At 37.5% G+C, this 22,010-nt stretch overlaps 1 protein-coding gene across 1 annotated transcript; it reads left to right on the forward strand.

Moving 5' to 3' along the window:
- The first annotated feature begins 5,077 nt into the window (after positions 1-5,077).
- LOC309633942 (olfactory receptor 1L1-like) lies at positions 5,078-9,945 on the forward strand. The gene is given in 3 exon segments (XM_082403360.1): positions 5,078-8,684; positions 8,688-9,146; positions 9,150-9,945. Coding segments are annotated over 3 exon segments (912 nt in total). The 5' UTR covers positions 5,078-8,408; the 3' UTR covers positions 9,327-9,945.
- The last annotated feature ends 12,065 nt before the right edge of the window (positions 9,946-22,010 follow it).

Raw genomic sequence — 22,010 nt, forward strand, 5'->3', positions numbered from 1 at the left:
ATGAATGGAAAGAAAATAAGGAAATAAGAGGAAGAACTTTTGAAATGAGAAGAGGAGCATAATTGAAGATGGAGAACTTTTTAATGATTGGGGCAGAGATAATGAACAGAAATAAAGATTTGGGGAAGAAAGGAGGAAGGCATGTGAATGATGACTAGGAGAAAGGTGGGAATGTAGAAAGGGAAGAAGGAGAGCAGAATGGGGGGTCATGATATGGTGTAAATGAAAAAAAACTGTGGTCAGGTGTGAAAAATGGAACATCAGAGTAGGAACAGAAAGGAGGGCTGGTGAGAGAGATTGTTAGGGTGAGGAAAGGGAGGGGAACGGCTGTGAGGACCTAAAGGAGAAAGGATGATGTTAAACAGGATGGATCCAGAGTGAGAGACAGGTTATTGATCAAGAAAGATAAAAATTGGTCAGGGGGAAACAAGATGTAGAATGAAGTCTAGTTTCCCGACCCATACACTCACCTGGCAAGAAAGGACTTCTCTGACCCTGGACTTTGTGACTCCAGCCCTCTGTCAGATTTCAGGGATCTGGCCATGGTGCTGAAGGACAAATCACTGCATGGGGCTGGAAGTCAGGACTAGGGAGTCGAGGTGAGATTTAGAGATTGTGGGGTCCCTGAGATCTTTCCTCTAGAGCCACCTGGGGGAAGTCAGGTCCGATGCCTGCCATTGCAGAGAACAAGAAAGTATGGACATACTCTCAAGGGAAGTTTAAATGCACCTCAAGTCCTTGGCAACAACTTCATGCCACTGATACTGATAGGATGGGAGACTACTTCATCAATGCCCAGACATCACAAATGGCAGACACTTGTGTCTCATTACCCAAATCATTCACTCGGTCATCACTTTATTTTCTTCCTGTGGAATAATAAGCATGATATAATGGCCCAAAATATAGCTCTGGAGCCAAATAAAAGTAAATATAATTCTGAGATCTACCACTTACAAATTCTGTGAATTTGGCAATTATTTAACATCTCTGAGCTATAGTCTATTTTTTTCTAGTCTATTTATGTATAAAGTGCTAATAACACCAAATTTTTAAATAAATGATTGCTTTAAGGATTAGAATATTATATATAAAGTTCTGATTATAGTGACTGGAGAAGAGTTGGTTGATGATGTTGTACATTGGCCAAGATGAAAAGGGGATACATTTCTCAAGGACAGAAATGGCTCTGAGGTATATGCGAGGGTAGTGATGACAAAATACTAGTTAATATACATTGTGTGTTGACTATGTGACAGACACCATGCTAAGTATTACATGCTTTGTTCATTTTGTGCTCACAATAGCACTTTGGGGTTAGTACTTTGAAAGGCAGAATAGCTTGGTGTTTAGGCTAATAGACTGGGAAGTTATAACCCCACCTCCACCCCCTCACCAACTATGTGATCTTGGGCAAAAATCTTAACCTATATGTACCTCAATTTTCTCATTGGTAAGTGGGGGTAATAACAGTTCATACCTATAAATGAGATTTGTAAAATGCTTAAAACAAGGCCTTATACATAGGAAATAGCACACAAGAATTGCTATTCCTGTTGAAATATTTCAAAAGTAGATCACTGAGGTTCTCCACTGTCTTAATTTAACAAAGATTCAGAACTGGACTTGAATTTTAAAGCCCCAGTATTAATGCCACTACTAAATGATTTAGTTTCATTTAAACAATATCACATGTCTTTTAATTAGTGTTCTTATTTGAAATGTGTCTATAACACTGGCTAAGTATTACATGCTTATAGGGATGCCGTGTAGTAAAAGGCTCAAATAATAATTGTTCTTGTTGCTGCCACCATTACTGTTACAATCACTGTGGGTATTTCACAACCAAAGTGAATTCAGGTTTTTCAGATGTTGGTAGGATGCACTTTGAAAAGCCCAATTCCTCTATTTGACTATGTGCTCCTAGAAGGAAGAGGCTGTGGTTAATTCACCTCTGTATCCAGTGCCTAGCATGGTGTCTGGCACAAAGCAAGCACTCAAGAAAGAGTGGCTGGATAAATGGCCAACGAGTGACAATCCTTCTCTCATTCACCCTAATTCCCTACCCAATAAAACGTCCTAGCTTGCATATCATTCTCCAACAGAGTGTTTACCAAGAGTAAATATTGATGGGATTAAGGGGGGTTTTTTCTCATTATTTCCTTTGTTTTCACAATCAATTAGCTAACCCATTCTTCAATCTTATCACTAGGCTAATTAAACACCCATAATCCATTAAAAAAATAGGGAACAATGTGTTATTATCTTTTATAATAATAAAATATGCTTTCACACAATTTTATGGTGCTTTAATCCTGTTCATGTAAGTGAGACAGAACAAACACAGTGATCAGCTGATTAAATCATGGGAGGCAGGGACTCAGGCCCATGTTTGATCTTTGGCAGCAAGTAATATAATGGACGCTGGAGGCCTCTTTTTAGAAGCCTAATTAATGAAATTCCAGAGCTTGTACTCATATATTTATTTACCATGGCAATTGCAACAAAATAACATAAAAATGAGATCACCCAATTTTGATGTTGTTAAGGAATTCTACATACCATTAAAATGGCTTATCCCAAAGCAAGCATGAAATAATTGCTCAACATCTTTAATATGTCTATTGAACAATTTAAGTTTAAAGACTAAACTCTTCGAATTGAAACACATTTTATAAAATAAGTCCTTAAGTGTCAACTTTTTTTAAGTCATTGAAACTTTGATACAGCATTAAGAAAACAATTTAGTGTGACAGAAATTAATTCACAACTTTTACTCTTCTGAATGCATTAGCTTATTAGCAAGAAAAGATCTTTCTTAGTTTGTACATTCCAATTTAAAGAAAAATGGAAACAATTATAAGAACTTTGATTTGTTATGAGTTCTTTTTTTTTTAACGAGAAAAACAAATTCATTTACATGAGCATTGAGTATACACAAGGGAGAACTCAGAGATGAATACCTCAAAGGGTTGGAATTTGGGGTCTATAGACCTAATTCACTAGGGGAAGGGGAAGGGGAGAAAGGGCACTTACAGAAAAACAAATGACATCTTGGAAAGATTAAAGGGACCTTAGAAGAACCAATGGGGGATATGTCAGTCTTGTGACAAAGTCTGTTTGGGTGTGATGAGAAGATTACAGTTGCTTTGCAGAAGAAGATTTAATGACTTTTAAGATCTTTGGGGAGGCTCTGCTTTTAGGCAGATATGGGATTTCAGAAACTAAATGCATTCAACTCAAAATCATTTTGATGCCCAATCCCAAAGTATTGACATATACACACTACTATATATAAAATAGATAACTAATAAGAACCTGCTGTACAGCACAGGGAACTCTACTCAATACTCTGTAATGGCCTACATGGGAAAAGAATCTAAAAAAAAAAAAAAAGAGTGGATATATGTAAATGTATAACTGACTCACTTTGCTGTACACCTGAAACTAACACAACACTGTAAATCAACCACACTCCAATCAAAAATTTTTTAAATAAAAATAAAAAGTAAAAAAAAAAAAAAAAAAAACTAGGGACAAAAAAATCATTTTGTTGCCAAAGAAGCATATTTTGGGGTGGCATATCCTGATCCTTCACAACATTTCCAGTTCTACTGCTCTCATTTCTGCCTCTTTTCTACTTTCATTAGACTTTCTTTAATTTGGCTATTCTTAACCTGTATTTTGAGTGATAGCAAGCCAGAGAAATGTCCATTTTTCCAAAACATTAGGCAGCATTTCTTTCATTTTAAAATTACTATTTCCAATATTTATTTATTCCATTCAAGCATCAACCAGCAAATTCCATGTTGAAATTAAATCTTTTTAATTTCAATATCTACCCTAAATAAAGATAAATTCAGATACTATTTTCCTATTAGTGATTTCAGAAATAACTAGATTGGATACTATTTAATGTGGGTTTATATAATAGTGCAACTCATACCTGCCTTCTACTAAAAGTTGTCAATTGACCTTCATTAAAATTTGTATTATATGATTGATTACTAGAAAAGTTTGGATTAAGCATCTGGTTTTATTATCTGAAACTAGTAAATAAAGATTTGAAATTATTAATACCATTTTGTTATATTAAAAATCTCTATCTGCATTTATAGTATTGGCAAAGTTTAAAAACCAGGAAGAGATGAAGTTCAGAACTGGACTTGAATTTAAGATCCCTGCTAATAATGCCACCACTATTGATTTAGTTTCGCTTAGAAAACACATCATATGTCTTTTAATTAGTGTTCTTATTTGAAATATGTCTACAACACTAAGCTTGAATTTAGTTTGTATCTGTATTAATGATTTAGAGGTAAAAGTGTACATTTATTAAGGCTTACAGTTTTCTCTGTTCGTGCATATGATACTGATGTAACAAAACATGTTAACCCAGAGATTCTACGGGATTTTTTTCATTTTAAAGGAATCTGTATATTGCATAAGTTTGATGACTGCTGTTCCAGAGATTTACCAGAAAGCAATCCAAAAGTGACCCTCAAAATATTAATGTATATAGCTTAAATCCCTGGGGACTGGAAGGATGTAGGGGGATAATTTACATCTCTTCTTTCCTCAAGTGTAGATCATGAGACGTAGCAATTGTGATCACCAGGCGGAAGTCAAAAACTTCTGCTCCAAGCCAAGGGTGTCTGTTACACTAGGTTGTAACTTCCACAGACTGGGACTCACTTTGAGTCCCAGCACTCCTGTGGTCAAAGCAGCCAGAGAGAGGCTTAGGAGTCAGGCCAGCTAGAGGAGGGCTGGGCAACAGGTCTGTGAAGGATGGGTGCTGGAGAAGAGTTGGTTGATGATGTTGTACATTGACCAAGATGAAAAGGGGATACATTTCTCAAGGCTCTGAGGTATATGTGAGGGTAGTGATGACAAAATACTAGTTAATATATGTTGCGTGTTGACTATGTAACAGACACCATGCTAAGTATTACATGCTTTGTTCATTTTGTGCTCACAATAGCACTTTGGGGTTAGTACTTTGAAAGGCAGAATAGCTTAGAGTCTAGGCTAATAGACTGGGAAGTTGTAACCCCACCTCTACCCCTTACCAACTATGTGACCTTGGGCAAATGTCCTAACCTACATGTACCTCAGTCTTCTCATCGGTAAATGGGGGTAATAACAGTTAATACCTCATGAAGTTGTTAATGAGTAATAAATGAGGTTATGTAAAATACTTAAAACAAGGCCTCGTACATAGGAAACAGCACACAAGAATTGCTATTCTTGTTGAAATACTTCAAAAGTAGATCACTGAGGTTCTCCACAGTCTTAATTTAACAGAGATTCAGAACTGGACTTGAATTTTAAATCTCCACTATTAATGCCACCACTGTTGATTTAGTTTCATTTAAACAACAACATATGTCTTTTAATTAGTGTTCTTATTTGAAATGTGTCTACAACACTTGGCTTCAATTTAATTTGTATCTGTATTAAAGTTCTAGAGTTAAAATGATATATTAATAATTTTACTAATAAATTTATTACTAGTAAATAATAATAATTTGATTACTATTTGCTATATAAATAAATGTCTGTTAAATTTTAACAAAGATTCAGTTCTTAGTATGTCTGAAACCAAACCTCTGTTCTTAACCATCAACTGTAGCACTTTCCTATGACTGTGCTAATTGGAGTTGTAAAAACATATTTCTCTGACTTCACAATCTTTCTATTACTAATTTTTAAAGGAGTCTATTATTGTTAAATATAGAGTCTTTGTCATGAGGACATTATTCAACCCACTCATGCTCAAGATACTCTTAGAAATTAGGGGAAAAGAAGCTCTCATTTACCTAAAAACCTACTTACTTCAAGACTCTGGACTAGACAATTCATTCATTCTTGTATTTTGTTTTTAATTTTATTGAAGTATAGTTGATTTACAATGTTGTGTTAATTTCTGCTGTACAGCAAAGTGACTCAGTTATACATATATATATATATTCTTTTTCATATTTTTTCCATTATGGTTTATCACAGGATATTGAATATAGTTCCCTGTGCTATAGGACCTTGTTGTTCATCCTTGTATTTTTTTAATTGATCACTACTATGTGTAAGGCATTCTGATGGGCATTAAAGATATACCAGTGAAAAATAACTGATTATGCCCTAATAGATCTTCCATTCTAGTGAGGATAAAAGATAAAACATAATGTCAAGTGTCATGGAAACAAAAGAGAAGTAATTACAAATGAAGGAAGTTTTATTACCACTACTTTACCTGTGGATGCCTGAAACTGTAAAAAGGAAGAGGTTCATTCCTGCATCCCCACAATTTGGAGAAAATATGCTGAGACTAACTCACAACGTCTGTCTGATTCCAATTTCTCCACTAGACAATACTGTCTTCCACATTGGAACTCAGTGTCTTGCTATTCAAGAAAATCCCCTTTCTTTCTGTTCTAACAATACAGGGTCAATTTCTTGGAGTTCTGAAAATGTTTTTGTTTTGAAATTCCACCAAATTCTGCATTATATCTTACAACTATATCCTTCCTGGAAGTTCAGTCTCAGAGAAGGTACCACTCCCTCTCATCTTCCATCAAAACTCTCCATCTTTCCATGTCCTCCACTGCTATTCATGTTTATCCCCCAGGCCAAACATACATATGTGTGTACATATATATATATATATATGTAAAGTACAATGAGGGATCAGGAAGGGACATAGGAAAATATGCTTACATATGTAAGTGTGATATGTATATCGCATTTTCTTTTTCTATTCAACCATCAACTGGACATTTAGTTTGTTTCCACATCTCGGCTATTGTGAATAATGCTGAAATGAACATGAGAATGCAGCTATCTCTTAGAGATCCTGATTTCATTTCCTTTGGCTATATACTCAGATATGAGGTTGCTAAAGCATGTGTAGTTCTATTTCAAATATTTTGAGGAAAACTCCAGACTGTTTTGCATAATGATTATACCAGTTTACATTCCCACCAAAAGTGTTCTAGGGTTCCTTTTTCTACACATCCTCACCAACACTTGCTATCATTTGTCTTTTGCATGATAGCCTTTCTAACAAGTGTGAGGTGATATTTCACTGTGGTTTTGATTTATATTTTGCTGATGATTAGTGAAGTAGAGCACTTTTTCATATATTTGTTGGATATTTGGATGTCTTATTTGGAGAAATGCCTATTCAAATCCCTTGCCAATTTAAAAACTGGGTTATTTGGTTTTTTGCTATTAGGTTGTATGAGTTTCTTATATTTTATGTATATTAATCCCTTATCAGATATGGCTGTAAATCTTTTCTCTCAGTCCATAGATTGCCGTTTCATGTTGTTGATTGTTTTCTTTGGCAGAAATGTCCAGGCATTGCTGAGAATTTTAGGAAACATAGAGACAGACAGGGCTACTTGGAGAAGAAGGCAGGAAATACTCTTTTGGTTCCTTAGAGTGATACCTTTTGTAATTGAGAAAATTGGTTGTGTTTTACTTGTTTTCCCAATTGAACTCCAGGGATTTGAGGACAAGGCCCAGGACAAAGGCACAGAGTATGTCACTACAGCTCCATCAGATGGGGAGAGCCCTGCAGTTACCTGGGAGGAGATCACTCAGATTCAAGAAGTGTTTGTTAATCATCAGGTAAGTCCTGGGCAGCTGCATCTATGGTTGATATGGTTATAGGGACAAATTCACACTTAAAAAAATACATTTGCACGTATACACAGACAACAATGTTAGAACCCACAAGTTGGGGACCTAGGATACAGTAAAAAATAAAAAAGGGCTCCATCCATGTCATGCTGGATCTGTGTCTCTGTTTCCATCTTTTCTTCCCTTCTCAAATAGTAGTTCACTGAGGCAGGAAGGATACATTTATTACAGTAATGGGATAGAAAACCTTGTATGATAATATCAGAATTCAATGTCCAAATTCCAGGATGAGTGATAGGGGAATATCATGAACTCAAGGAGCAGATGATTCGAAAGTTGACAAGTAATTTATCCAGACAAGTTTATTCACTAAAATACCTAAACAAAGACTTTTCCTCATGCCCCAATCTGTGCCCAAGTCATAGTACCCTGAACCATAATTCAGAATATGATTATTGAACAGAATGCAAGACAATAAAAAAGGGAAGTCTCTCTCTATCTCTGTCCATTTCTCTCTCTGATCTCACTACCCTCCAATAATCTATTTTCGCAATCTCTCTAAGTAGCTCAGAAATAAAAGGGAGGTGGAAAAATATATTTCACCCTGAATTCTCCACATTAATAGAGGAAAGAAGCATTGCAGATAAATATTGTATTTACAATATCTCAGCGAGAATAAAGCTTAAAGATATTTGGAAAATGCCTGCTTCAAATGAAAGAAGAGTCTATTAATTTATATTTTATTTATCTTTAAGCAAATCAAAACCATGGGCTGGGACAACCTAACAAGTCCTGAATTTATCCTGCTGGGCCTCTTCTCTAGGCCCGAGGATCAGAAGCCTCTCTTTGTCCTATTTCTAACCATCTACCTGATCACTCTGATGGGAAACCTGGTCATTATCCTGGCCATCTATTCAGATATTCACCTACAGACCCCCATGTATTTCTTTCTGAGAAGCCTGTCCTTTGTTGATATTTGCTACACAGCGGTTATTATTCCAAAGATGCTGATAAACTTCTCATCAGAGGCAAAGACCATCCTCTAAAGCGAGTGCACGACCCAGGTATATTTCTGCCTATCCTTTGGTAATGTAGATAGTTATGTCCTAGGGGCCATGGCCATTGACTGCTACGTGGCCATATGCAAACCCTTTCATTACATCACCATCATGAGCTATAAATGCTGTGTCCTTTTACTGATAATCTCCTTCATCCTCCCATTACTTCACTCACTCCTCCACATCCACTTGCTGAATCGACTCACCTTCTGTGCCTCCAACATTATGCATCATTTCTTCTGTGAACTCAAGGCAATGCTGAAGTTGTCCTGCTCATCTACATTTGTCAATGAGATAGTGATAAAAACAGAAGGACTGTCTGGCATAATGGCCCCCTTTATGTGCATCACCATCTCTTATCTGAGAATCCTCACCACTGTTCCAACTGCTGGGAAGTACAAGACCTTCTCTACCTGTGGCTCCCATCTCACTGTGGTGACCCTGTTTTAGGGGAATATTAGCTTTGTCTATTTCCAGGCTCTGAACAGCTATACCATCAAGGACCGGATAGCAGCAGTTATCTACCCTATGTTAACTTCCATGTTGAACCCTTTCATCTACAGTCTGAGAAACAGTGACATGAAACAGGGCTTGGGGAAGCTGATAGGTAGGATAAAGTCCCAATGACACGGGTTTTATGCTAAGTCTTGGGAAATTCTGCAGTTTCATTAATCCCTGATTGCAAGTTCTTGGTGTTTATGATCAACTGAGAAATGTTAGTAAAGGTGTTTCATGAATGATGGTAAAATATTAACTGAATATAATGTTTCCCTTGACATTTCCTACATCTAACGCAGTGGTATACATCATTAGCTGGTTGGAACGAACTTCATCTGAATCTTTCGGTCTCCTTTTATCCTTACTTCATCATATCCCATCTTTCCTGGAAAGCATAGTCCTTCTGTTTCCTCTAAATCCACTTAAAAACTCCTCTGCAGGGCTTCCCTGGTGGCGCAGTGGTTGAGAATCTGCCTGCCAATGCAGGGGACACGGGTTCGAGCCCTGGTCTGGGAAGATCCCACATGCCACGGAGCAACTGAGCCCGTGAGCCACAAGTACTGAGCCTGCGCGTCTGGAGCCTGTGCTCCGCAACAAGAGAAGCCAAGATAGTGAGAGGTCCGCGCACCGCGATGAAGAGTGGCCCCCGCTCGCCGCAACTAAAGAAAGCCCTCGCACATAAACGAAGACCCAACACAGCCAAAAATAAATAAATAAATAAATAAATTTATTAAAAAAAAAAAAAAACTCCTCTGCATCTTTCCTGATGGAATTAATGTAAGTTCGAAAAGCGTAATTGATTGAAAATATTCATGTATGTCTGCTGCAGATCTCTGCAGGTAGGTACATACTTCTCCAGAGCCATTTATCTTAATCTGTGGAAATTCTCTATTTGTGTGTGTGTGTGTGTGTGTGTGTGTGTGTGTATCCCATCATCAACATTAGTTTCGAAAGTTGTTATCTAGAGAGGTAGTGAATCTATCAAAAAGATTAGAACCATATTTTTTTTCTTTAGCTTCTTACCGCCATAATATAATGTTCTGACTCCTACAGACATAAGTTTCTTAACATATGGTGTCAACATAATATGTTACTGTTAGTGAATCATCTTTGGTTCTATATGCAATGGAAAATAAATCCTATACTACATCTCAGTATGCATCCCTTAGTTTGTCCCTCAAATAGCTCTCACTCTGAGTCCTCCTGAGCCTTGTTTTCTACATCCCTCTCCCTAAATATGGCTCAAAATCCAACATCTCCTCCAACTGTCTATCATTCAGATAAATATAAGAATGTATATCCTATGTTATCACATTTAATCTACAAATATCACTAGGATATTCATGAAGGAATACCAACTAGTATGTTTCTTTTCACCAAAACATTTCGCATGAACATGAGAAGGGAGAAGGTCTTGGGGAGAAGAAAGAAGTTTCTCCTCAAAGAAATGAAGCTCTAACCATGAAATTTCAGGAAAGGAATATACAATTGAAAGAGTCAGGGGCCACATATTCTTCTTACTGCTGAGGATGCTGCTGACCAGTTACCCAAAAGTAGTAGTTACCTGAGAAAATATATTCTAGAATTATATTCCTTAAATGTATGGATTTCAAATGGATTGCACATCCAATCCATACCAACTCTGATCAGTTGGTCCTGACCACCTGAGAGATACAACATTGAGAGGGACTTGAATAATCATCTCTAGACTCTATAGCAAAACAAAACCCATAATTGATTTGCAAGTTCTGCTGTGGGCATGAGGGTAGGGGTTGTAAGTATATATGTCACAAAGGTAATATTTTAGCCATACACCTGTTTTCAGTATGTTTAATGTACACTTACCTTTGTATATAACTTGTAGAGAACTTCAAATAGCCCCTAACACATTTCCAGACCCTGCCCGGCCCCAGGGTCTTGCTTGTGAGAGCTCAAAAGTGTGAAAATCATTGTTTGGACATAAAGACAAGGCAAAATTGATTCAACCTAGGATATCCACGTGATTCATCATAATCTCTGCATCCATCTGGATGTGGTTTCTCCTGATACTGAACATTTAAAAATTTAAAGACAAGTGCCTGCCACTTCCATACTCAATAAGTGTAGAAGATAACCAGGAAAAAAGACACTTCCCTTCAGAAAAGGGAACAATGGAAAGCACAAAGAAGACTCTGATCAGTGGCAAATTCTTAAATCCCACTAGAGAGACATTTCGAGGGCCCCTACTCTGGGCGTGGGGAATGTTTTTTGATTAGGTTCTGATTTAGAACCTTTGGAGTAGCCCCCCTTGACCATATGCAGTCTCTGGCTTTTGTTCCCTATCTGTTATCCTTTTTGGTCACATCTAAAGTGGACATCAAGGAATATGTCCAAGTTGGTGGCTGAGAAGAGTTCCCCTTTCCTGCCTGAACAATTCAGTGTTCCAAAGTTATTTAAAGACTAAACAACAGCCCAAGGACTCGCCCAGTTCAGGAATTTTTGGAGGTATAAATATTTCAAAGACTTAGTAGTCTTCTTCTTTATTTTCCCTGTGCCAGTCATTGTGAACACATCTTTTTCTGAGACCTGGCTCCCCGAACTGCTATGTTTCTTTGCTTTCTTATTCCCATATTTCTCTCTCTTTGTTTAATGTATATCACATGTGTAATGAAAGATAAGGCACAGGTGGGAGAATCTATTCTTTTTTTAAAATTCTATTTTATTTATTTTTTATACAGCAGGTTCTTATTAGTCATCAATTTTATACACATCAGTGTATACATGTCAATCCCAATCCCACCAAGCCGCTTTCCCCCCTTGGTGTCCATACGTTTGTTCTCTACGTCTGTGTCTCAATTACTGCCCTGCAAACCGGTTCATCTGTACCATTTTTCTAGGTTCCACATATATGCGTTAATATACGATATTTGTTTTTCTCTTTCTGACAACTTCACTCTGTATGACAGTCTCTAGATCCATCCACGTCTCAACAAATGACCCAGTTTCGTTCCTTTTTATGGCTGAGTAATATTCCATTGTATATATGTACCACATCTTCTTTATCCATTCGTCTATCGATGGGCATGAAGGTTGCTTCCATGACCTGGCTATTGTAAATAGTGCTGCAATGAACATTGGGGTGCATGTGTCTTTTTGAATTATGGTTTTCTCTGGGTATATGCCCAGGAGTGGGATTGCTGGGTCATATGGTAATTCTATTTTTAGTTTTTTAAGGAACCTCCATACTGTTCTCCATAGTGGCTGTATCAGTTTACATTCCCACCAACAGTGCAAGAGGGTTCCCTTTTCTCCACACCCTCTCCAGCATTTGTTGTTTGTAGATTTCCTGATGATGCCCATTCTAACTGGTGTGAGGTGATACCTCATTGTAGTTTTGATTTGCATTTCTCTAATAATTAATGATGTTGAGCAGCTTTTCATGTGCTTCTGGCCATCTGTATGTCTTCTTTGGAGAAATGTCTATTTAGGTCTTCTGCCCATTTTTGGATCGGGTTGTTATTTTTTTAATATGGAGCTGCATGAGCTGTTTATATATTTTAGAGATTAATCCTTTGTCCGTTGATTCGTTTGCAAATATTTTCTCCCATTCTGAGGGTTGTCTTTTCGTCTTGTTTATGGTTTCCTTTGCTGTGCAAAAGCTTTAAAGTTTCATTAGGTCCCAGTTGTTTATTTTTGTTTTTATTTCCATTACTCTAGGAGGTGGATCAAAAAAGATCTTGCTGTGATTTATGTCAAAGAGTGTTCTTCCTATGTATTCCTCTAAGAGTTTTATACTGTCCGGTCTTACATTTAGGTCTCTAATCCATTTTGAGTTTATTTTTGTGTATGGTATTAGGGAGTGTTCTAATTTCATTCTTTTACATGTAGCTGTCCAGTTTTCCCAGCACCACTTACTGAAGAGACTGTCTTTTCTCCACTGTATATCCTTGTCTCCTTTGTCATAGATTAGTTGACCATAGGTGTGTGGGCTTATCTCTGGGCTTTCTATCTTGTTCCATTGATCTATCTTTCTGTTTTTATGCCAGTACTATATTGTCTTGATTACTGTAGCTTTGTAGCATAGTCTGAAGTCAGGGAGTCTGATTCTTCCAGATCTGTATTTTTCCCTCAAGACTGCTTTGGCTATTTGGGGTCTTTTGTGTCTCCATACAAATTTTAAGATTTTTTGTTCTAGTTCCATAAAAAATGCCATTGGTAATTTGATAGGGATTGCACTGAATCTGTAGATTGCTTTGGGTAGTATAGTCATTTTCACAATATTGATTCTTCCAATCCAAGAACATGGTGTATCTCTCCAACTCTTGGTATCATCTTTAATTTCTTTCATCAGTGTCTTATAGTTTTCTGCATACAGGTCTTTTGTCTCCCTAGGTAGGTTTATTCCTAGGTATTTTATTCTTTTTGTTGCAGTGGTAAATGGGAGTTTTTACTTAATTTCTCTTTCAGATTTTTCATCATTAGGATGCAATGCAAGAGATTTCTCTTCATTAATTTTGTATCCTGCAACTTTACCAGGAATATAGGAATGCAAGAGATTTCTCTGCATTAATTTTGTATCCTGCAACTTTACCAAATTCATTGATTAGCTCTAGTAGTTTCCTGGTGGCATCTTTAGGATTCTCTATGTATAGTATCATGTCATCTGCAAACAGTGACAGTTTTACTTCTTCTTTTCCAATTTGGATTCCTTTTATTTCTTTTTCTTCTCTGATTGGCGGGGCTAGGACTTCCAAAACTATGTTGAATAATAGTGGTGAGAGTGGACATCCTTGTCTCGTTCCTGATCTTAGAGGAAATGTTTTCAGTTTTTCACCATTGAGAATGATGTTTGTTGTGGGTTTGTCATATACAGCCTTTATTATGTTGAGGTAGGTTTCCTCTATGCCCACTTTCTGGAGAGTTTTTTTTATCATAAATGGGTGTTGAATTTTGTCAAAAGCTATCTCTGCATCTATTGAGATAATCATATGGTTTTTATTCTTCAATTTGTTAATATGGTGTATCACATTGATTGATTTGCATATATTGAAGAATCCTTGCATCCTTGGCATAACTCCCACTTGATCATGGTGTATGATCCTTTTAATGTGTTGTTGGATTCTGTTTGCTAGTACTTTGTTGAGGATTTTTGCATCTATATTCATCAGTCATGTTGGTCTGTAATTTTCTTTTTTTTGGAGTATCTTTGTCTGGTTTTGGTATCAGGGTGATGGTGGCCTCATAGAATTAGTTTGGGAGTGTTCCATCCTCTGCAATTTTTTGGAAGAGTTTGAGAAGGATGGGTGTTAGCTCTTCCCTAAATGTGTGATAGAATTCACCTGTGAAGCCATCTGGTCCTGGACTTTTGTTTGTTGAAAGATGTTTAATCACAGTTTCAATTTCATTATTTGTGATTGGTCTGTTCATATTTTCTGTTTCTTCCTGGTTCAGTCTTGGAAGGTTATACCTTTCTAAGAATTTGTCCATTTCTTCCAGGTTGTCCATTTTATTGACATAGAGTTGCTTGTAGTAAGCTCTTAGGATGCTTTGTATTTCTGCGGTGTCTGTTGTAACTTCTCCTTTTTCATTTCTAATTGTATTGATTTGAGTCCTCTCCCTCTTTTTTTGATGAGTCTGGCTAACGGTTTATCACTTTTATTTATCTTCTCAAAGAACCAGCTTTTAGTTTTATTGATCTTTGGTATTGTTTTCTTTGCTTCTATTTCATTTATTTCTGCTCTGATCTTTATGATTTCTTTCCTTCTGCTAACTTTGGGTTTTGTTTGTTCTTCTTTCTCTAGTTCCTTTAGCTGTAAGGTTAGACTGTTTATTTGAGATTTTTCTTGTTTCTTGAGGTAGGCTTGTATAGCTATAAACTTTCCTCTTAGAACTGCTTTTGCTGCATTCCATAGGTTTTGGATCATCGTGTTTTCATTGTCCTTTGTCTCTAGGTATTTTTTGATTTCCTGTTTGATTTCTTCAGTGGTCTCTTGGTTATTTAGTAACGTATTGTTTAGCCTCCATGTGTTTGTGGTTTTTACTTTTTTTCCCTGTTATTCATTTCTAATCTCATAGCGTGGTGGTCAGAAAAGATGCTTAATATGATTTCAATTTTTTTAAATTTACTGAGGCTTAATTTGTGACCCAAGATGTGATCTATCCTGGAGAATGTTCCCTGTGCTCTTGAGAAGAAAGTGTAATCTGCTGTTTTTGGATGGAATGTCCTATAAATATCAATTAAATCTATCTGGTCTATTGTGTCATTTAAAGCTTGTATTTCCTTATTAATTTTCTGTTTGGATGATCTGTCCATTGGTGTAAGTGAGGTGTTAAAGTCCCCCACTATTATTGTGTTACTGTCGATCTCCTCTTTTATAGCTGTTAGCAGTTGCCTTATGTATTGAGGCGCTCCTAGGTTTGGTGCATATATATTTATAATTGTTATATCTTCTTCTTGGATTGATCCCTTGATCATTATGTAGTGTCCTTCCTTGTCTCTTGTAACATTCTTTATTTTAAATTCTATTTTATCTGATATGAGTATTGCTTTTCCATTTGCATGGAATATCTTTTTCCATCCCCTCACTTTCAGTCTGTATGTGTCCCTAGGTCTGAAGTGGGTCTCTTGTAGACAGCATATAGATGGGTCTTGTTTTTGTATCCATTCAGCAAGCCTGTGTCTTTTGGTTGGAGCATTTAATCCATTCATGTTTAAGGTAATTATCGATATGTATGTTCCTATTACCATTTTGTTAATTGTTTTGAGTTTGTTTTTATAGGTCATTTTCTTTTTTTTTTAGTTTTTATTTATTTATATTTATTTTTGGCTGTGTTTGGTCTTCGTTTCTGTGCGAGGGCCTTCTCTAGTTGCGGCAAGCAGGGGCCACTCTTCATCGTGGTGTGCGGGCCTCTCACTCTTGCGGCCTCTCTTGTTACGGAGCACAAGCTCCAGACGCGCAGGCTCAGTATTTGTGGCTCACGGGCCTAGTTGCTCCACTCATGTGGGATCCTCCCAGACCAGGGCTCGAACCCGTGTCCCCTGCATTAGCAGGCATACTCTCAACCGCTGCACCACCAGGAAAGCCCTGTAGGTCCTTTTCTTGTCTTGTGTTTCACACTTAGAGAAGTTCCTTTAGCATTTGTTGTAGAGCTGGTTTGGTGGTGCTGAATTCTCTTGGCTTTTGCTTGTCTGTAAAGCTTTTGATTTCTCCATCAAATCTGAATGAGATCCTTGCCGGGTAGAGTAATCTTGGTTGTAGTTCTTCCCTTTCATCACTTTAAGTATATCATGTCACTCCCTTCTGGCTTGTAGAGTTTCTGCTGAGAAATCAGCTGTTAACCTTATGGGAGTTCCCTTCTATGTTATTTGTCGTTTTACCCTTGCTGCTTTCAATAATTTTTCTTTGTCTTTAATTTTTGCCAATTTGATTATTATGTGTCTCGGCATGTTTCTCCTTGGGTTTATCCTGTATGGGACTCTCTGCGCTTCCTGGACTTGGGTGGCTATTTCCTTTCCCACGTTATGGAAGTTTTCGACTATAATCTCTTCAAATATTTTCTTGGGTCCTTTCTCTCTCTCTTCTCCTTCTGGGACCCCTATAATGCGAATGTTGTTGTGTTTAGTGTTGTCCCAGAGGTCTCTTAAGCTGTCTTCATTTCTTTTCATTCTTTTTTCTTTATTCTGTTCCGCAGCAGTGAATTCCACCATTCTGTCTTCCAGGTCACTTATCCGTTCTTCTGCCTCAGTTATTCTGCTATTGATTCCTTCTAGTGTAGTTTTCATTTCAGTTATTGTATTGTTCATCTCTGTTTGTTTGTTCTTTAATTCTTCTAGGTCTTTGTTAAACATTTCTTGAATCTTCTTGATCTTTGCCTCCATTCTTTTTCCGAGGTCCTGGATCACCTTCACTATCATTATTCTGAATTCTTTTTCTGGAAGGTTGCCTATCTCCACTTCATTTAGTTGTTTTTCTGGGGTTTTATCTTGTTCCTTCATCTGGTACATAGCCTTCTGCCTTTTCATCTTGTCTATCTTTCTGTCAATGTGGTTTTTGTTCCACAGGCTGCAGGATTGTAGTTCTTCTTGCTCCTGCTGTCTGCCCTCTGGTGGATGAGGCTATCTAAGAGGCTTGTGCAAGTTTCCTGATGGGTGGGACTGGTGGTAGGTAGAGCTGACTGTTGCTCTGGTGGGCAGAGCTCAGTAAAACTTTAATCCGGTTGAGTGCTGATGGGTAGGGCTGGGTTCCCTCCCTGTTGATTGTTTGGCCTGAGGCAACCCAACATTGGAGCCTAGCTGAGCTCTTTGGTGAGGCTAATTGTGGACTCTGGGAGGGCTCACGCCAAGGAGTACTTTCCAGAACTTCTGCTGACAGTGTCCTTGTCCCCACGGTATGCCACAGCCACCCCTCACCTCTGCAGGAGACCCTCCAACACTAGCAGGTAGGTCTGGTTCAGTCTCCCCTGGGGTCACTGCTCCTTCCCCTGGGTCCTGATATGCACACTACTTTGTGTGTGCCCTCCAAGAGTGGAGTCTCTGTTTCCCCCAGTCCTGTCGAAGTCCTGCAATCAAACCTCACTAGCCTTCAAAGTCTGATTCTCTAGGAATTCCTCCTCTCGTTGCCGGACCCCCAGGTTGGGAAGCCTGATATGGGGCTCAGAACCTTCACTCCAGTGGGTGGACTTCTGTGGTGTAAGTGTTCTCCAGTCTGTGAGTCACCCACCCAGCAGTTATGGGATTTGATTTTACTGTGATTGCGCCCCTCCTACCATCTCATTGTGGCTTCTCCTTTGTCTTTGGATGTGGGGTATCTTTTTTGGTGAGTTCCAGTGTCTTCCTGTCGATGATTTTCCAGTAGCTAGTTGTGATTCTGGTGTTCTCACAAGAGGCAATGAGAGCATGTCCTTCTACTCCGCCATCTTGGTTCAGGGCCTGGGAGAATCTATTCTTAGTCTGTTTCCTTTGAGCCATCTAGTGCATTGTAGGAATTTATCAGATACCTCACAGAATTTTTACTCCATGACACCTTAATCAATTCAGAGGGTTCAATAATTGGTACACCTGTAATTTAACTTTCCCACATATGTGAATGTTAATTGGCCTTTGTTTCACCAAGACTTTCTTAGTTATATGTTTCACTGTTTGATGTCGAAAGCATTTGTCTCATCCATCCCTATCAAGCCTCTGAATTCATCCATTACTTCTATCCCTTTCCAGACCTATTTACAAATTGGCCAAATCTTTTCTGACTTCCACTCTTTCTTATAATACTTTTTCAAAAGCAACTGATATCCACCAACATATGCTAGTAACATTCAGATGCCTGAGTTTTTCCTCTAGAGCTCCAAGTTCATTAGTAATATGATCTGCTTCTCAAGTTGTCAATGGCAAAAGTTTTACCAAATATTTCACCATAATCTGTATTGACATATTTCCAGTCTCCAATAACAACTTCCCTACATCCCCTACCCTGCCCCTAAACCTTACTTTTTAGGTTTTGCTTATGTGTACTACTCCCATTCTAGATACAAATTCTACATCAGTAAAGATCAGCTTGGTGCTTTGTGACCACCTAGAGGGGTGGGGTAGGGAGGGTGGGAGGGAGAGTCAAGAAGGAGGAGATATGGGGATATATGTATATGTATAGCTAATTCACTTTGTTATACAGCAGCAACTAACACACCATTGTAAAGTAATTATACTCCAATAAAGATGTTAAAAAAAAAGAAAGAGACTAGATCATTCTGCATTAACAAACAGACCCAAAGTAGCAATGAATTAAAACTATAGAGTTTGTTTTCCAGTCACTCTGTAAATTCCCTGAAGGTTGATAGAGGGACTCTGCTTTGCATCAGCCTTGATTGGAAGTACAGGCTGACGATGCCTCCATGCAGAGTGTTGCTGGTTACAAGGACAGGAAAGAAGGAGTTTGGCAAATTGCATCCTAGATCTTAAACTCCCACCTATAAGCGAAACACGTAATTTCCACTTTAACTTCATTGCCAAAGTAAGTCTCATGGCCACATCTAATTTCAAAGGGATGGACAAGTACAATCCTTCTATGTGCCTGGAAAGAGAGGGAACTGAAATGTTGTGAACAGCCAAAAACAAAAATACCACGTTTATTAGTTAAGAGTTTGGTACTGGGTAATGAATAGAGAGACACAAGAAGGCAAAAAATAGGAAGTCTAAATATAGTCACAAATGAATGTGAGAATTCAGCATATAATCAAGGTGCACTTCAAATCAATTAGGAAAAGATGAATTATACAAGGAATGGTGTTTTCATAACTCAATAAATACATTTAAATCTCAACCTCACTCCTGAAACCAAAATCAATTTTGAAGAGATAAAAGATTAACATATAAAAAAATGTGAAATCATAACAGCATTAAAATAAAACATAAGTCATCTTAAATAAGTTTTGGTGCATATATAAGCACCGGAATCACAGAGAAAAATTTATAAGCACAAAGAAGAATTCAGAAACAAATTTTAAAATAAACTTCATGTTCATTACATAAAAATTTAATGTTCCCATATGGCAAAAAACATATACCTTTAATAAATGAGAAAAAATAAACTGAGGAAAATATTTGCAATGCATATGGCAAACAAAAGGCATATTTTAATATATAAAGTACTGAGTACAAGATTTACAATCTAATAAAACAAGGGCAAAGGATATAAGCAGATAATCTACAATAAAGGAAATTTAAATGGCTTTTAGACAATTAAAATATGCTTAAAATACGTGCAGTGACTAGCTATTTTACATTATCATATCAAAAACCATCAAAATATATGATAGTATTCTGACCTCTTCAAGAGCTGGGAAATCAATGAATACATACATTTTTTTTTTTAACATCTTTATTGGAGTATAATTGCTTTACAATGATGTGTTAGTTTCTGCTTTATAACAAAGTGAATCAGCTATACATATACATATATCCCCATATCTCTTCCCTCTTGCATCTCCCTCCCTCCCACCCTCCCTATCCCACCCCTCTAGGTGGTCACAAAGCACCGAGCTGATCTCCCTGTGTTATGCGGCTGCTTCCCACTAGCTATCTATTTTACATTTGGTAGTGTGTATATGTCCATGCCACTCTCTCACTTTGTCCCAGCTTACCCTTCCCCCTCCACGTGTCCTCAAGTCCATTCTCTACCTCTGTGTCTTTATTCCTGTCCTGCCCCTAGGTTCTTCAAAACCTTTTTTTTTTTTTTATTCCATATATATGTGTTAGCATACGGTATTTATTTTTCTCTTTCTGTAAGTCCTTTTCATATTAAACATTTAAACTTTACATTTGCCTACTCACAGTGCAAACTTTCCTCAATCACATTTTCGTCCTTCAGTTTTCTTCTTGATTTTTTTGACATAAATAGGTTTTCAATTTACATATATGAAACCAATAAAAAAAAATTCCTGGGACTTCCCTGGCTGCCCAGTGGTTAGGACTCGGCACTTTCACTGCTGAGGGCTCGGGTTCAATCCCTGGTCGGAGAACTAAGGTCCCACAAGCCCTGAGGCATGGCACAAAAAAAAAAAAAAAAAAAAAAAATTCCTCCTTGTGACTCTTCAGCCACTGTTATCATTGGAAAATTCTTCTCTATGTAGAGTTCATGTGAATAATAAATTGGTTATTTTCCATTTCAGTATATGTTATTTTTTAATAACAGTATTATTGAGATATAGTTCATATACCATAAAATTCATTTTTAAAGTCTATAATTCAGTGGCTTTTAGTATGCAGTGTATTTTTTTACTGAAACAATCTATTACTTTAGAATGATATTAAACATTGAAGTGGCTCTCTCCCTCACATCTCTCACCCTCTCCAAGAGTTTCCTCTCCATTTCCTGTCCCATAATTATTAAAAAATAGGATGCTGACTATGTCTGAGCCCTCACTCACTCATATATACCATACACATTTTCCCTCAGGGCCTTTCCTTTTAGTATTATTTTTCCCTGTGAGGCACGTTCCTCTACTCCAGGCCCACCCAGGGTAAGTCTTATGTCATCTGCAAAAAGTATCCTCTCACACCAGTCCACTCTAATCACCTGGACATTATCTGTTTTTCTTGTGAGTGTCACTATCCCTTTATCTAGTCTTCCTATTCCTGCCCTTCTAAGATCAAGAATGACACAAAGATGGATACTCTTGCCACTTCTATTCAGCATTGTGCTAGAGGTTCCAGCCAGCACGATTAAGTAAGAAAAGGAAATAGAAGACAACCAGACTGTAAAGAAAGAAGTAAAACTACCTCTACTTGCAAATGACAGATGCTGTATACTTTTGAATTCCTAAAAGCTCAACCAAAAAAAAACCTATTAGAAATAATAAACTGTTTGAATTCAGTGCAATCCCTATCAAAATTTCAGCTATATTTTTTGCAGAAAATGATAAGCTGATCCTAAAATTCACATGGAAATGCAAGGGAACCAGAATAACCAATATATTCTTGAAAAAGAAGAGCAAAGTCAGAAGACTCACACTTCCTGATTTCTAAACTTACAACAAGCTCTGGAACCCGTGCGCCACAACTACAGAGCCCACATGCCCTGGAGCCTGCGCCCCACAACTAGAGAAGAGAAAAATCCACACGCCACAACTACAGAGAAGCCCACACACCACAACGAAGAGCCCGCGCACCGCAATGAAAGATCCTGCATGCCTCAACAAAGATCCCACGTGCTGCAACTAAGACCTGATGCAGCCAAAAATAAATAAATAAATAAATGAAAACTTGCAACAAAACTGCAGTAATTAAGACAATGCTGTACTTCATATGAAAACATGCTTAACATCACTAATCATCAGGGAATA

Source organism: Balaenoptera borealis (genome assembly GCF_965194805.1).
Source record: "Balaenoptera borealis genome assembly, chromosome: 8".
In the NCBI taxonomy this organism is placed as follows: Eukaryota; Metazoa; Chordata; class Mammalia; order Artiodactyla; family Balaenopteridae; genus Balaenoptera; species Balaenoptera borealis.